General features: G+C 47.0%; 1 protein-coding gene across 2 annotated transcripts in view; it reads left to right on the top strand.

Moving 5' to 3' along the window:
- The window catches only part of WWOX (WW domain containing oxidoreductase), a 935050-nt gene that overhangs the window by 59692 nt on the left and 860391 nt on the right, over positions 1 to 14967 (top strand). The window contains exon 6 of one of the 2 annotated variants that reach the window (XM_044255680.1): positions 8670 to 9564. The exons of the other annotated variant lie outside the window; for it this stretch is intronic. Coding sequence (XP_044111615.1) covers positions 8670 to 8699 — 30 coding nt within the window. The 3' untranslated portion in view covers positions 8700 to 9564. Of the gene's footprint in view, positions 1 to 8669; positions 9565 to 14967 lie in introns of those variants that run through there. 2 annotated transcript variants of the gene reach the window in all.

Here is a 14967-nt window from a genome sequence, read left to right as displayed (position 1 = left end):
GTGGAGCCTACTTCCCCTCCCTTTGAATGTGGGCTGTGCTTAGTGAGAACCCTAATGAATAGCATGTGGCTGAAATGAGGGAGTAGGACTCCCAGGGAGGGTCATAAAAGGCACCTAGCTTCTTCCTTCCTTGCTGTCCTGGATCACTGCCGCGGGGTGGGGGGGCTGGTTGCCATGTGTTGTGAGGACACTCACACGTCCCTGTGGAGGGGCGCACATGACGAGGAACCCAGGCCTCCCACCCAAAGCCTCCTGAGTGGGCCTTCTTGGAAACCTCCAGCCTCCTCAGGCCTGCAGGTGACTTCCGCTGTCAGATTGTCAGTGACCTCGTGAAGAGCTTGAGTCAAACCCACTCAGCATTCCTGACCCATAGAAACTTGGTGAGGTAAGAAATGCTTACTGTTTTAAACCACTGCGCTTCGCGGAAGTGTGTCGTGTAGCAGTGGGTAACACGCACGGGGGCCATGACTTCAAGGGAAGAAGGCTCTCTGGAGAGGAGCTGGACAACTTCAGAGGTCAAGAACTGAACACTCGTCCAGTGGTTGTTTCCAAATGCAGGTTCTTAGGGCGGTGTCAACTGTCCATTCACCTCATTTGACCTCTTTCTGACGTGCAGACCACTCATACAGCATCCTGGAGCAGAGACCCTCCAACTCTGGTTTGTACCCTTGCAGTGATGGGTATGCTCCTCTCTCCCCAGGTAGCCCTCCTGTTTCTGTGCGCCTCTCAATTACAGAGTTCTCTCTCATACTGAAGGCGGCTTCTTTCTCTGAGTGTCTCCTACTCACCGGCCCTGGTCTTGTCCTCCGAGTTTCCCTGGGCTGCCTTCTCATCAGAATCCGCCTGATGCCTGCATCTCTCAAATTCCCTAAATAATAAATCAAAAGTTATTGAAGACTTCGGGTTACTAAAAGTTGGCAGTCAGGCTGGCCCTTCTCTCCGCTCTGCAACCTCTGTACTCTTTTATTATTGGAGTCTGGGATGCGCCTGGTAAAACTTGGCAGCTGGGGAGAGCTCCGTCTGTTCCGGCATCCTTCGGCGGGCGGCAGATGCGGAGCCCAGACCCGCTTTGCCTTCCCTGGAGTTAATGAATCAGTGTGAATGAAGAGCACAGTCTCCTTTTAAATGACTGAAGAACACTGCGCTCATTTACCCAGCGATTCTCAGAGTCTAATTGTTCCAGCTACAATGTGATCTGTAAACTGGGTAGCTGGGAGAAACTTCAATGCATCTTTGTAATGGCTTTGTTGTTGTTTATTGAGAGGGACTAATTAACTTTGATTATTGCACTAATATTGTGGCACTTTGACAGCCTTTCAGATTTATGACTCTGGGAAAATAAACAAATGAAATGCAGGTGCTGGAGCAGAAAGAATAAGTTATTACTGAACTTTAATTACTTGGAATGTGTAGCCAGGAGAGAACTAGTTGATGAATTACAGGATGCTTAAAATCTGCATCGAAATGTAAGCAATATGAAGACCAAACTGAAGGGGGGGGCGGTGGGAGGTGCTATTTTTTAAGGCAGGAAGGGAGAGGACATATCTCTAATGGTGTCCGTAGTGTTTCCTGGATTAAGCCCGTTGGTTTCCTATGCTGCGCAAACTTTGACGGTGCCACTCAAACCCCTTCCCTGGCCCAGCGCTGCTGCTGCTGCTGCTGCTGCTGCGTCACTGCAGAGTCACCATTGAATTTGTTTGAAATGTAGATTCTTGGGCCTACCCCAAAACCCAAGGGATTAGAGTTTCTGGATGTGGGGCCCAGCAATGTGTGTTTTGCAGTCCCTCCAGGAGATTCTGATTCACACACAGTTGAGAAGCGCCACTCTGCACTTCTCAGGCTGTTTCACTGATCGATGAATCGATTGATTTTTTTTTTTAATTATAAAAGAGCAGGGACAGATTTTTATCTTTGCTTACAAAAATTAGATGTTCTTACAACCTAGTTTGCTAATGAATCCAAAGATTTTCAAACGGTCTTTTTAAATGGTACAAATATTTATTAAGTATCTACTATGTACTTGGTATAGTGGGTGATAAAAGTTTAGAATATTGTCATTGCCATGCTCACTGACATGGGTTACAGTACCCATGATCACGGTGAGAATGGGACTTTTAGGACTCATGAAAGATGCTTTCTCTAGAAAGCAGGAGAAGGAGCTATTGGCAGGCTTTAGTCAGCTGAGATTGGGGTGAGGAGGCACATTCCAGTGCAAGGAAGAGCATGAGCAGAGGGAAGGGGAGTAGTCAGGTTTGGACACAGTGTTGGGGAGGAGGCCGGAAGTTGCCACCGGAAGCCAGATTGTTCAGGACTGCAGATTCTGTTCTCCCAGGACAATGGCCTTTGTTCTCTAGGTCCTGACAGCCATTCAGGGGTCCAGGTCGGCATGATGCAGGTGCACACGTGGTGATGCAGTAAGATGGATGCTCAGACTGAAATAGAGAAGGAGCATTGAGGCCGGAGACCCTGTTAGCCAAGCCCTGGGTCAGCAGGATGCAGGTGGCAGCCATGAGCTGCAAAGGACGAGACCGATGCTTACTATACTTGCTTATTTCCTGACGTTCAAAGAATGCTTTTAAATCCATCAACTGAGTGCCAAAGGATAAAAATAATCATCCCTTCCAATGTCTCCTGCTCTGAGAACCTTTAACAAATTGTGGGGAGGGGAATGGTCCTCATTCTTAGAAACAGTGAAAATAGAAACGTGTTTACTTATCTGCAGCCCTCTCTCAGGAGTAGGGTGATCAGACAATTTATTGTTCAAATCAGGAAATGCTGAGAGCCAGAGGAGGGGCTCTTAATAATTACGGTGGGAGGGAGAGCAGCATAGGCAAGGGAGGAAACTATCAAGTCTGACCAGCCTACTTTTTAAAAAAAAAAAAAAAATTTTTTTTTTTTTTTTTTAAATTTATTTGGCAGACAGAGATCACAAGTAGGCAGAGAGGCAGGCAGAGAGAGGAGGAAGCAGGCTCCCTGCTGAGCAGAGAGCCCGATGTGGGGCATCCATCCCAGGACCCTGGGATCATGACCTGAGCTGAAAGCAGAGGCTTTAACCCACTGAGCCACCCAGGCGCCCCTGACCAGCCTACTTCTGAGCACGTTATTCCAGTGATCCACCCGAGTGACGGTCTCCCCGTGTGGCCGGCTTGGCTGGACTCCCTGTGGAAGGGATAGGCCCAGCTTCTGAAGGGGCCAGGTTGAGGCTCATGCTGGCCTTGGTCCCTATAGGTCCGGCTTGTCGCCTTTTAGCAGTTGTCCTTTCAAGATGCTGCTGCTGCCACTCTCACAAAAACTCGGCCAGCCTCCTGCCCACGACTGTCCTTGTTTCTTGGACAGTTGCAAATGTGACTGCGACTCCACATCTTCTGTTGTCAGGCAGTCTGCTAAGGTTTTATTTCAGAGACCCTCCTTTTCATCTGATTTATCCCACCGTCTGGAACCTTCCGATCCCCCCTCTTGTGGGTAGTGGTGGGTATTTGAGGAGTAGGAACACATTTCAACATCAGACTGAGCCAGACCCTTTCACAAGGCAGATCTACCCAGAAAGCCAGTTAGAAATAAGTAGTGGTCATTTTATAATTGTATTTGTTTGGATGGTTCACAGCTTGCCTGGACTATAAATGTAGAGAACTGGGAGCTAGTTAAGTGGGTATTTTCGGCTCTGGGTAAATTTGCATTATTGGTGGAAACGCTGGGGCACTTGGCAGTGATGTCAGTGATCTTAGTTGTATTACAGGCCTGAGCCGCCGATTATGGCATCCGTGCAGATCTGCCAACACAGATGGTTTTGGGGAGACATCAAAGGAGCAACACTAATTCTACATTACTTTCAAGTGTATGTTAAAAATAAAGTTCTTCGTAGTCAGTGTATGACCCACTGGGTTTTGTATGGTTCTTTTAGCCATTACTTTCAGGGGATATAGTAAAGATAGGAGCCACTTTATGCAAGAATAAACGTCATGAAATTTCAGATGTGAGTTAGTGAAGCTCTTTGTCTTTTTAAGGGCAGTTACGAATTAACATCACATCTGGGCATACTGTGTTTATAAAATGGTAGAAGCTTTGGATTGTGAAGGCGTGAGACCAGCCAGTTTAACTCTTTAACACTTGAGAGATGGGAAAATCGGCCTGGAGAGGGGAACTGGCCAGTCCGATATTATTTAGGCAGTTAGGCCTTCATTGAGACATATTATCATGCTGTCCACTTACCTCTTGGAAAAAAAAAAAAAATTACACACACACACACACACACACACAGGTTTTTGAAAGGAGCATAGAATTGCCTGTAAGACAGACATATAAGGAACCAACACTTAATGGTCTCTTGGGTGGTTTGCTTGAGTGTCCTCCTCATTTTTATGATAATAATAATGATGACAGTGGTAGCTAGCATTGTGTGCTAGTCACTGTGAAAAACACTTGCTATCCTTAATTCAGCTCATCTTTTTAGCAACCCTGTTGAGTAGCTAGTATTACAAATCCTGTTTTCAGAAGAGGATATGAGACACAGGAGAAGTTTAGGGCCTTGTGTGAGCTCACACAGCCTATAAGCAGCAGAGATGAAAGGATGTAAGAAGATCGGAGCCTTCCCAGTTTTACTCTTCTTTGTGTTGCCCCAGCCTGTAGCCTGGTCAGCAGGAGGGTTTAGGTGTCTTTGTGGAATGAATGACTGGGAAGGCCACCAGTTGACAGTTGGGCCTTGCTGGTTACAACCCAAGCCGCGGCATCCCATCACTGTGGGGAGGGATGGTTTGGTTGCTTTGTTTTTGGAGACTAGACCAGCAGAAGGTGCAACCAGATTATTGTTCTAAAGTACTGAGCTGTGCAAATTGATTTTCACTTTGATGTTATTATGGTGCCCTCAATTTTTCTGCTGCCTTTTAGCTAGTTAAAGAAGGACTCATTGTTTATGGGACATGGTGTTAAGCATATTGCAATTCCAGTTCTTTGAAATTCACAGATTTCGATTTGGGAAATCTGGGAAAGCTGGTTAACCCAGCTTCTCCCCGCTGCTCTGGAGCAGTGGGAGTTGGGTGCACTGAGGACCAGCTCCTAAATCAAGTCAATTTTGAAGCACAGGAGAATGGATCATTGACATAGAGAGGTCAGCTCTGAGGGTAGTGGGCACTGTGTGAAAATCCAGTGCATGGATCCAGGAGACTTCTGGTCCCTCCTCGAGAGTGTGTGGGATCGAGAGAGAGAAGGCAGATCACAAACCAGTAACTGCTTACAGATGAGAAGGCCTCTGATGATGCTGGACTTTTGGAGGTGAACATAGGAACCTTCTCATTTCCTATTACTCAGGTCAGAATACCAGCTTGGTTTGGCTTTGCTTCTAATGTCCCTTTCCCTTTCAGTTAATAAGTAATCGTCCAGAAACCTGTCAAGGTAAACGTATACCGAAAGAGAATGAAGCAGAGAGAGAGGGATGGAGAGGCAGAGACATCAGGGGGTCGGGAAACATATGGAGACATATGGACATAGGGAGAAAGACAGACAGACACAGGCACACACAGGAGATGGGCACTGAGAGGAGGGACAGGAATTAAGGCACGAAGAGAGATGGAGAGAGATGGAGGGAAGGAGAGGGCGAGAGGGAGGGAGGGAGGGAGGGAGAGAGAACACCTCACGGGAGTGTGAATGTGGAGTTTCTTAGTGCCAGCCTCTGCAGGATGGGTTTGATCACTGTTTTCAGCATTCTCTGATCATTTCTTGCCTAGAAAGGAGGAAATTAGAATTGTTGAGCTATGATTTGTTTTAATCAGAAAGAAATTGTCTAACATAAATCTCTGGGTGAGTGCTGAAAAAGCCCTAAAGCGGCCCGGAAAAAAATATCAATACTTTGCAAAGGAGGAATGATTGTTCCAATTCGTGGCTTAATTGACTTTAAGCCTTAATGAAGCTCAGGCCAGCTCCGCTGCACACACTTCCTGATTGGGCTCAACAGTGGAACTGCTCTGGGAGAGGAGGAATCTAGGGTGGTTATTTGGTTCTTTGCTGTTGACGCCACTTTCTAATTGCATGGGGCTACCTAGTACCAGATAGCAATCTTTTTTTTTCTATGAAGAGAGTAAATTTCTTTTTCTGACCATTTTAAAATTAAATTTAATTTTAACTTTTAAAAATTTTTTAATAAACATATAATATATTTTTATCCCCAGGGTACAGGTCTGTGAATCGCCAGGTTTACACACTTCACAGCACTCACCATAGCACATACCCTCCCCAGTGTCTGTAACCCCACCCCCCTCTCCCAACCCCCCTCCCCAGTAATTTATTTTAAATTACAGCTTTTTCTATTGGATGCATTCATTTATGTTAGATTTCATTCCCCAAGTGAAGTTTCACTGATGCTGTATAATTAAATATAGATTTCTTAAAAAGATAGTATATATTTTAAATTTATAAGTGGATAAACTGTGTGTATATAAAGACTTTATTGAAGAGGAGTAGATCGCTCACCTGATCAGCATGACGGATGCTGGAAAGGTTTCCTTTTGCATCGTGCATTCCTGTTCAGCTCCTTGGCACCTGCTTGGAGGGGCTCCCAAAACTCAGTCACTTCATCTGTCTGAAAGGATTGATCTGTAAGATATGTTACGTGGGCATAAGCAACAGACTTGGGATCCAGGCTGCCTGAGTTCAAATACTCTTTCTGGTGTTTATGAACCAGTCGGCCTGGGTCCTTGCAAGGAACCTGCATGCCTCGTCTGTGCTCTCCAAGTGTTAGCAAGGATAAGAAAGATTGTTTGGGGCTCCTGTGAGGTGTGGCCTGGGCTGCCTGTCCAGGTTCATCTCTTTCCATTCTTTTCCTCGTCTCACTGTCTCAGACTCGCCATTCGTCCCAAACCCCCCAGGGTCTCTGCTTCTCAGCCTGGAGTGTTTTCCTGTGCCTGGAAGGACCTCAGCTAAGCTTGTCCTTGTCGGCCTGGCCAGTACCTCCACATCCTGCGAGGCCCCCCCATGGCTGTCCTTCCCACAAAGCTTCCCCACTCTGCCGCCTGCCCTCCCTCCGAGTCAGGTGCCGCCTTCAAGCATTAGTGATGAGACTAAGGAAGCAAAGGCTTCTGACTCCAGGGAGCGGACAGTCCCTGCTTTGGATGCGAACTGCTTGTTGGCCAGTGGTCTCCCTACTCAGCAGCACGCATGCGTTGACAGCTTTTCATATGCCAGGCGTCCCACTAGACTCTGAGTGTGTGTAGACAACATAAGACATTGTCCTTGCCCTCAGGGAGTATAGGTGTGTCTACAGACATGTAAATTAGCAACAACAACATACAGGCTTTGGTGGGTGTGTGTGTCTGTGGGCTGCCCGGGAGGAGAGCCAGACTTGGTTTCAGTGATCTCAGTTGGCACGTTGGCAGGGGCAGACTCAAGGCCTGGGTTTCTCATCACTTTTGGATGGCATAGGACTGGTCGGTTACAAGTATGAAGGTTTTTCTTTGATTCTAGCCATCCAGTTAGTGGGTTACAAGCACAGATTTTGGAATCATCCCAGCTTAGGTAGGAATCCTAGCTGTTGTTCCCTGGTAGCGTGTGATCTCAGTCAGGACGCTCCTCCGTGTACCTCTTGATTTAACTGTGGATAATGGGATCCTGCGTCCCTGAGTGCTAGGAGGCTTGTAAGGAGTAGAGAAGGGTGCCCGGCTCCCCGCCTGTGCTCAGTAACATGTGCTTAGCGCTGCTCGCCGCATGGACAGCTTCTGAATGTCACCTCCCCATGCCTTGCATGCTTTGGGTTCTAACCCATTAATGGCGTTCCTACCTTCCCCTCTTCCCGCCAGCCCCTCTTGCGCCCACGTGGGGTGGCCTCCCGAGCGCCAGACAGAGCCTGCCCGGGCTAGGTTTGCTTTGTGCTCAACAAAGCTTCCCCTCTGTGGCACTGGATTTTGTAGGACAGTGACAGTTTCCAGAAACCTCTGATCCCTGAGCCAGCTGGGAGAAAATGGAAGCATTCTCCGGGCTTCTCAGCTCGTATCCTAAAAGGCTGCCCAGACGCTTAGGGCAGGCTTCGGTGGCTTCACGTCAAGAACGCTGTCGCGGCTCTGAAATAAAACATCCCCCGCAGCGCTGCTCACCGGGATCGCCTCCTCCCCTGAGGTGGTAAGGTTCTCCAGGTGGCAGAAGCCACTTCCCATGACCAGCGCCTCTCCCTGTGAGGATTGAGTGGAGGAGGAGCTGCCAGGACTCCAAACATTCAGATGCCCTTCCAGCTGGTGGTAGGATTGGTCTTTTGAAGTCCTCAGAGAAGTGGTTTCATGTTCCGATTTCGTCGAGGCCGGCTGGGAGAGGCCACGGTCTAATGCAGTGACTCACCGCGTCGTTCCTCATCTTGTCACAGAAACTGACCTCATACCACCACGGTCACCTTCGCTCTAGCAAGGGCCCTCTTGTAGAAATAGTCATGAATTTGGTCACTTACAGTCGTCAGGGTTTTATGATTTGTGGAGGGTTTATATCTGAAAGAAAATGGATGAGTTACAAATATTAAACAGCTCAGCCGGCACCCGCATGATGAATCTCTGGGATCTCTTTTTTCCCTTCTTCATGCTATAAACATATGGCATGAATTTTCTGCTCTCATTACAGATGCTGAGAGAAGGCAAAGACAAATATTTATATTACATTCATGTTTTACAGTAAAAACACTGTTCGGTTTGTTTATGCAGTTCCACTGTTGCAGTTTTTATGGTTGGTAATGAAACCACTGTAAAAGCGAGCCTGGGTTATGGCAGACGCGATGAGCCCCGATACGTGAGGAGACACCCGGGATGGAATCGTTGATGTCCCGTGCACGGAGTCAGCACCCGGGTTCTGTGTTAGGACAGGCCGGCGATGCTGTAATAACAAACAACCTCGAAATCTCCGGGGCTTAAAAGAACAAATTTATGTCCTGCTCCAGCTCCGTTTCCATCATGAGCTGCTGGGGTAACTGCGTTACGGGGAGCTCATTCGGCCCCGGGACTGGCAGAGCAGCCCATGCTGCTGGGTGCCGTGACAGAGGAGGAGAAAGGCACGTTGACCCCGCGCACTGCACGGCGTGCTTCTGCTGGGACGCGACGATGTCACCTAGGCTCCCGTTCCAGCTTCCGGTGCAGGAGGGGCGCGCCCACCCCCCTGCGGAAGGAGGTGGAGAGCTGCAGCGTCGGAGGGCTGCCCTCGGCACTCCCTTCTGTGGTTACTTCAAGCCTGTCTCTAGTTACTGCCCTGATCTCCCATGTCTGAGACGACTTTGAACCCGAAGGGGACAGGCAGGGCATCAAAGACCCTCCTGCTGATTGTACCCAAACTCCTTAAAATTGGTGAGACTCTATCTTCATTTCATAATGATCTGGATAAGAAGGATCCACAACTGTTCCCAGAAAAAAGTTTCAAGGCCACAAAACTTTTTCAAGTTGAGCTGTGATTTTGGCCTTCTTCCCCTTTCTCCCCTCCCTCCGTCCCGTTCTTAATAGCCTCCTGTCTGGAAGCCCATCAGTGGACGGAGCTCCTTCAAGATCTCATCGCCCTCCAGCGGTGTCTCCTGCCACCGCTAAGTACCACAGATTGCTGGTGCTAACCATTCGTTTGAAGGAAATAAAAAGCTTTAATTATGAAAACAGCCCAAGTGAGTTTTATTTTTATTTTTTAAAGATTTATTTGTTTATCTTTGAGAGAGAGAGTTGGGCGATGGAGGAGTGATAGGGGAAGAAAGAAGCTCAAGCAGACTCTCTGCCAAGCATGGAGCCTCGCCCGGGGCTCTATCTCAGGACCTTGAGGTCACGCCGTGAGTCAAAACCAAGAGTCAGATGCTCAGCCGACTGAACGCAGGTGCCCTGAGAACGGCCCAGGTGACTTTTAACGGCAACGTAAAGGTGGTATCGAGAGTCGAGCTGTCCCCTATGGTAGCCACTGGGCCCATGTGGCAGTTGAGTGCCTGGCACAGACTGAAATGATTTGTAAGTATAAAATAAGATTTTGTCAGATTTTGAAGACTTAGTGTAAAAAATGTAGAATATTAGCATTTTTTATATTGCTTTCATGCTGAAATGATATTTTAGATATATGAGGTTAAATAAGAGTAATTTCATCTGTTTCTTTTTACCTTTTTTGGGATATGGCTTCTAGAAAATTTAAATTACACATGGGGCCTGCGTTATTTCTACTGAACAGCACTGATCTAAAGGGCAAGCATGAAGGAGAAAAACGAAGTAGGTAGGATCTTACTCTCAGATCACTAATTGCTAGAACTCAGTTTAATCTGGCAATTTTTATCCTTTGACCTGTTGGCATTTTCTACTAGATTTCGTTTTTTTATTTTTTTATTCTTATTTTTTTAAAAAGATTTTATTTATTTATTTGACAGAGAGAAATCACAAGTAGATGGAGAGGCAGGCAGAGAGAGAGAGAGAGAGAGAGAGAAGCAGGCTCCCTGCTGAGCAGAGAGCCCGACACGGGACTCGATCGATCCCAGGACCCTGAGATCATGACCTGAGCCGAAGGCAGCGGCTTAACCCACTGAGCCACCCAGGCGCCCCAGATTTCGTTTTTTAAAAAAACCCTTTTAATTTAAAATAATTTTGGGCTGTCAGAAAGTTGCAAATACTAGTACCAAGAGTTTCTGGTTATCCCTCACCCAGTTTCCCCAAATAATAACATCTGATCCAGCGCTGGTGCCATAATCCCATACGGGAATCCCATATTGGTACAGTGCCAGAAACATGTCCTCATTTGTGTGTGTATCTGTAGTTCTGTGAAATGTTATCCCACACATACAATCATACATTCCTATTTGTGTATCCACCACTCAATATTAGGATACCAAAGGATTCTGTCACTGCAAAGAAGCACCTTTCGTTTTTATTCTTTGAGTTACTTCTTAACCAGGGCTGTTACTGAGGGTAAAACTTCTAGGTAGTTTAGTAGCAAAAGATGTTCTTGGCCCCTAGGTCTGTTCATTTGTCTGCTTATCCCATCCTTAGCACGTGGCTGAGTTATGCCAAGCTTTATAGGAGGTCCTGGGCAGACGCAACAAAGAAAAACCTGCTCTCAGGGAACCTGTGGTCTTTGGAGAACTACTTTCACCAGAAGATGAGACACGTCATCATAGAATTGGTGCCTTGACCTGCCGAAGACAGGAGAATACCCCCAGCTCTCTCTGCTAGGCCTCAGGACATAACGTCTCTTGCCCCTCCTTTACTGCGCCTTGGCCAGGGTGCTTACATTCCTCCAGGTTTTCAAGGAGAAAGGAACACCATTCCCCTCAACAGGCATTTTGTGTGATGTAGCCAAGCCAGGTGTTCTGTGAAATTTGCACTGGATCTAATTCCCACAATTACAGTGTTGCTTTTTGATTTTTCTTTTTTTTTTTTTTTTTTGGTAGAGCCTCAGAAATTACATTAGAAAACTTTGGAAATAGTTGTGTGTGTCGGTGTGTTGGGAAACTTTTTTAAATGAAAAGGTTGACTAGGTTTTTGTTCCTATGGCTATTTAAAGTAGGCTTCCTTGATACGGATCTTTGTGTGCTAGGTCTATATCCATTTCGTGTTAAGGTGGAGGACAGTGCATCCTAATTTTTAACAAGCTTGGAGGCCATGGAGAGGCACCTCTCTGTGTTTTCTCCGGGTTCAAAAACCCAGGGACCAGAGCCCTACATAAATCTCCTCTATGTCCCTTTCTGTTTTTCCACATCATTTTTAAACATATTGTCCAGCTGCAGACACCATATTCCTTGGTTTTACTTTGCCCGAACAAAGCAGGAGCATTATGTCCACCAGTTCTGTGGGTGACGCATCAGCATGGCGTGTTTTATCTGTGATTAATCCAGGAGTATGTTTTCCCACCCTGCCGAAGGATGGAATCTTATTCGCAATGTTTGTTATACCACTTTAGGATCTGTTGTGACTTTGGAAATCTTAAACTGACAAGAAGTAGTTTTGGACATACACTTAGTGGCCATGAGAGTCCCGTGATGATGGACAAGAAATCTAATTTCTTTGAGCCTCAGTCTCTACATGTGTGAATTAAAGAGACTTACAGTGATGTTTATCATATGATTTGTTGTGTTGGTACATGGACATCCAGTATTTGGTGTAGTATGAGGCACACTGGTGACGTTCTGTAAGCTGTATTTTTGTCCACATGATTGTCGTGTAGTTATAATAAAACTCGGGAGAGCCTCGAAGCGTGGGACCTGCCATGTATAGGTATTCAGTGAATGCTTGCATTTCACGTCCTTTCACCTGTTTGCTGAATGAGTGAGTGAATGAATGAATGCACTTGAATTCTGCAGCCTCACTCTCTTTCTTCTTGGAGATTGAAGGAAACTCTAAAAACCCTAATAGGTAATATAGAACCAAATCAGAAAATGAATAAACTAGTGTACAGAAGCTAGATGAATTTTTGTTATTTCCCTTCTGATTTCATTTTTTCCATCGAGGTCTTCATTTTTGTATGACGTGAATGATTACACTTGAATAGCTTCTTTGTTGGATGCGAGTGGGTTTCAGGGATGGGTGTTTCCCGGGCATTTCAGACCTCCTAGGGCTTCCGTTTCCATTAAGCATTATGGATACATTCCAAGAGTTTAATTAATATAACATCTCTTCATTCATTGTAATTCCTTGCCAGTGTTATGAGAACTTGGGAGTGTTTAGTTTCTTACTCGGTTGATTAAAAGGTACTTTCTATGGTTTTCCAACTAGCTGTTTTCCATGGAATTTATTACTTGTCAATGAATGTTAAATCAATACAGCTAAAGTAACCAAAGTCGTGAGAAGAGCTTTCATCCAAACATAGAAGACTAGTTTGCTTGCCTCAGTTTGGAAAAATAAGGTTTTCAGACTACAGATTGGAGTAATAGGGTCATATTTGAAAAATCCCAGAGTAGCAGGAGTATTATTTGGAAATTTTGAGGAGCTAAATTTAGAAAACATTAACAATAATACTTCATAGAGAGGGCAGTAAACGACGGCCCATTACGATACGGTCCAGGCTGAAAGGTTATTGGCTTACAGAAGGGTACCAAAAGATCTATGGATCTTAAAATCCCTAATGGATAATGGGTGTGTTGGTGTGTGTGTGTATGTGGGGGGAGGCATGTCTTTTGAAATCATGTAAATTATTTTTCTTGGGGCCATTGGAGAAAATGGAACCGACATTTGATGAAGTGTGGCACATCTTCTGTTTTGATTCCATGCTTGGCTAACCATGAAGATTAGATTAGATCCTGCTATAAAACTACTTTGGAGGGATGGGAGGGAGGTGGGGAGTGTCAGAGAAGGAGAGCAGGGTGAGGGGGCAGGAAGAATTTGGAGGGGCAGGCAGAGGTGAGGTCGGTACCAGAGTTCCTGATAGTGCTGTTAAGGTTTGCATTTAAGTTGTGGCTGAGAGGGAGCAGCTCATCTGCAGGACGGAGTTGGAGGAGGCAGGTTTGGGGCCGAGTTATGCCAGGAACAGGAAGGAGCTTGGGTTCTTAGGCCAGGATATGGTAGATTCCAGAGGCAAGTTGTGACACGTTCTTGGGAAAGATCTTCAGGACTTCAGCAAACGTGTGCTGCGGGGCCTCCCGGGAATCCCCGCCGCTGGTAGCCCAGCCGCTGTGACTTTGCCCTTCACCCCTGCATACTGGTAGTCATCGACACTTTTTGCTGTTGTGATGATGCCGCGCAGAGGGTACCCCGTCTCCGTCCTCTTCTCTGCCAGTGCAAGTTCATGATGAAAATGTGTGTGTCGCTGCTACAGTGCTGTTCATTAGTCCATTTTCACAGCCTTGTGAAGAGGGTCAGAAGTAGAGCCATACAGAGAGCATATAAAATAGGACGACAGCCCTTAAGTGTACTTTTGAGAAAGAGAAGGGATCGAGGAGTTCGTGGGAAGACCAGTGGCTGACATAATAACAAACCCTCTTACCTCTCTGCAGCAGCGCCCTCCGCGGCCCCGGCTCCCCCTGCGGCAGCTGTGGTCTTGTCCCGCACCTCCTCCCACCCGCGCTAGCAGCAGCTCCGTGGGGGACTGTGGAATTAAAGCTGTTGGTAACGTTTTACACAAACTAGTTTGGGCCGGTTATGGTACCTCACCCAAAGTAGTTCGTGTCAGGATGGGCCCTTGGCTTAAACCAGACCAGTCAGTAGTCAGTGGAGAAGATGGGGTCTTCTCTGAGGCGCTGGGGGCTAGAAGGATGTTCCTGTGGGCCTCTAGCAGCCATGTTTCCTGCCACGAGGAGACAGAGTAAGAAGGGCGAAGGCAAGGCGAAGGCAAGGCGAAGTGGGAGAGAACAAAAGAGGACCTTTGTCTGCTTCACCCCGGCCTTGTCATTCTGGAGCTGATAAGCCTCCTTTGTGAGTGAGCTAGTGTTGGCTGGGTTTCTATCGCTTGGAGCCAGATCACTCCTGTCTGGTCCACCCGGTCACTGTCTGCCATCCAGGGACTGCGTAGCCGGTCTCTAACTCTCAGTTTCTCCCCATGTCAACCTCGCAAGGCTGTGGCTCGTGTCCGTTCCAGTCAGTTCTGTTCTACAAATACAGCAGGAGGTGGAGTTGGGCCCCATTTAGAGTGGTTCGGCTCGGGTCCTGCATCTTTTTGGTGGCTGCCTGTGATCACACTGGTACTACCTGGGGAAAGCATATTGAATTTGGGTCACCATCTCTTGGTTTGAATCCCAGCTCAGCTTCTGAGTGGATGCCCAACCTGAGTCAGGTAATTCATTCCTGAGATGACACTGCGTACTTCCTGGGTCGTGAAGTGGCTGTGGTAACGATGGGGCACTCCGGACACGGTGCCTTCCCCGTCACAGGTTCATATACTTCAGTTCCTTCTGAGATCAGACGAGATTGGGCGCGTTCAGGCTGGTATGGCCGTAGACTTCAGTTCCGTCTGTATTGGCCCTCCGAACTCCGCTTGGTATTGACTTGGAACCCAGGCCATCAGGAATCTGGTAATCAAATGACTCCCTCAAGGCCTTCACTTTTGTCTAGAGCCTCTGGTCTT

The sequence above is a fragment of the Neovison vison genome, chromosome 7, assembly GCF_020171115.1.
Source record: "Neovison vison isolate M4711 chromosome 7, ASM_NN_V1, whole genome shotgun sequence".
Classification (NCBI taxonomy): Eukaryota; Metazoa; Chordata; class Mammalia; order Carnivora; family Mustelidae; genus Neogale; species Neogale vison.
This window is presented reverse-complemented; position numbering and strand designations above follow the sequence as displayed.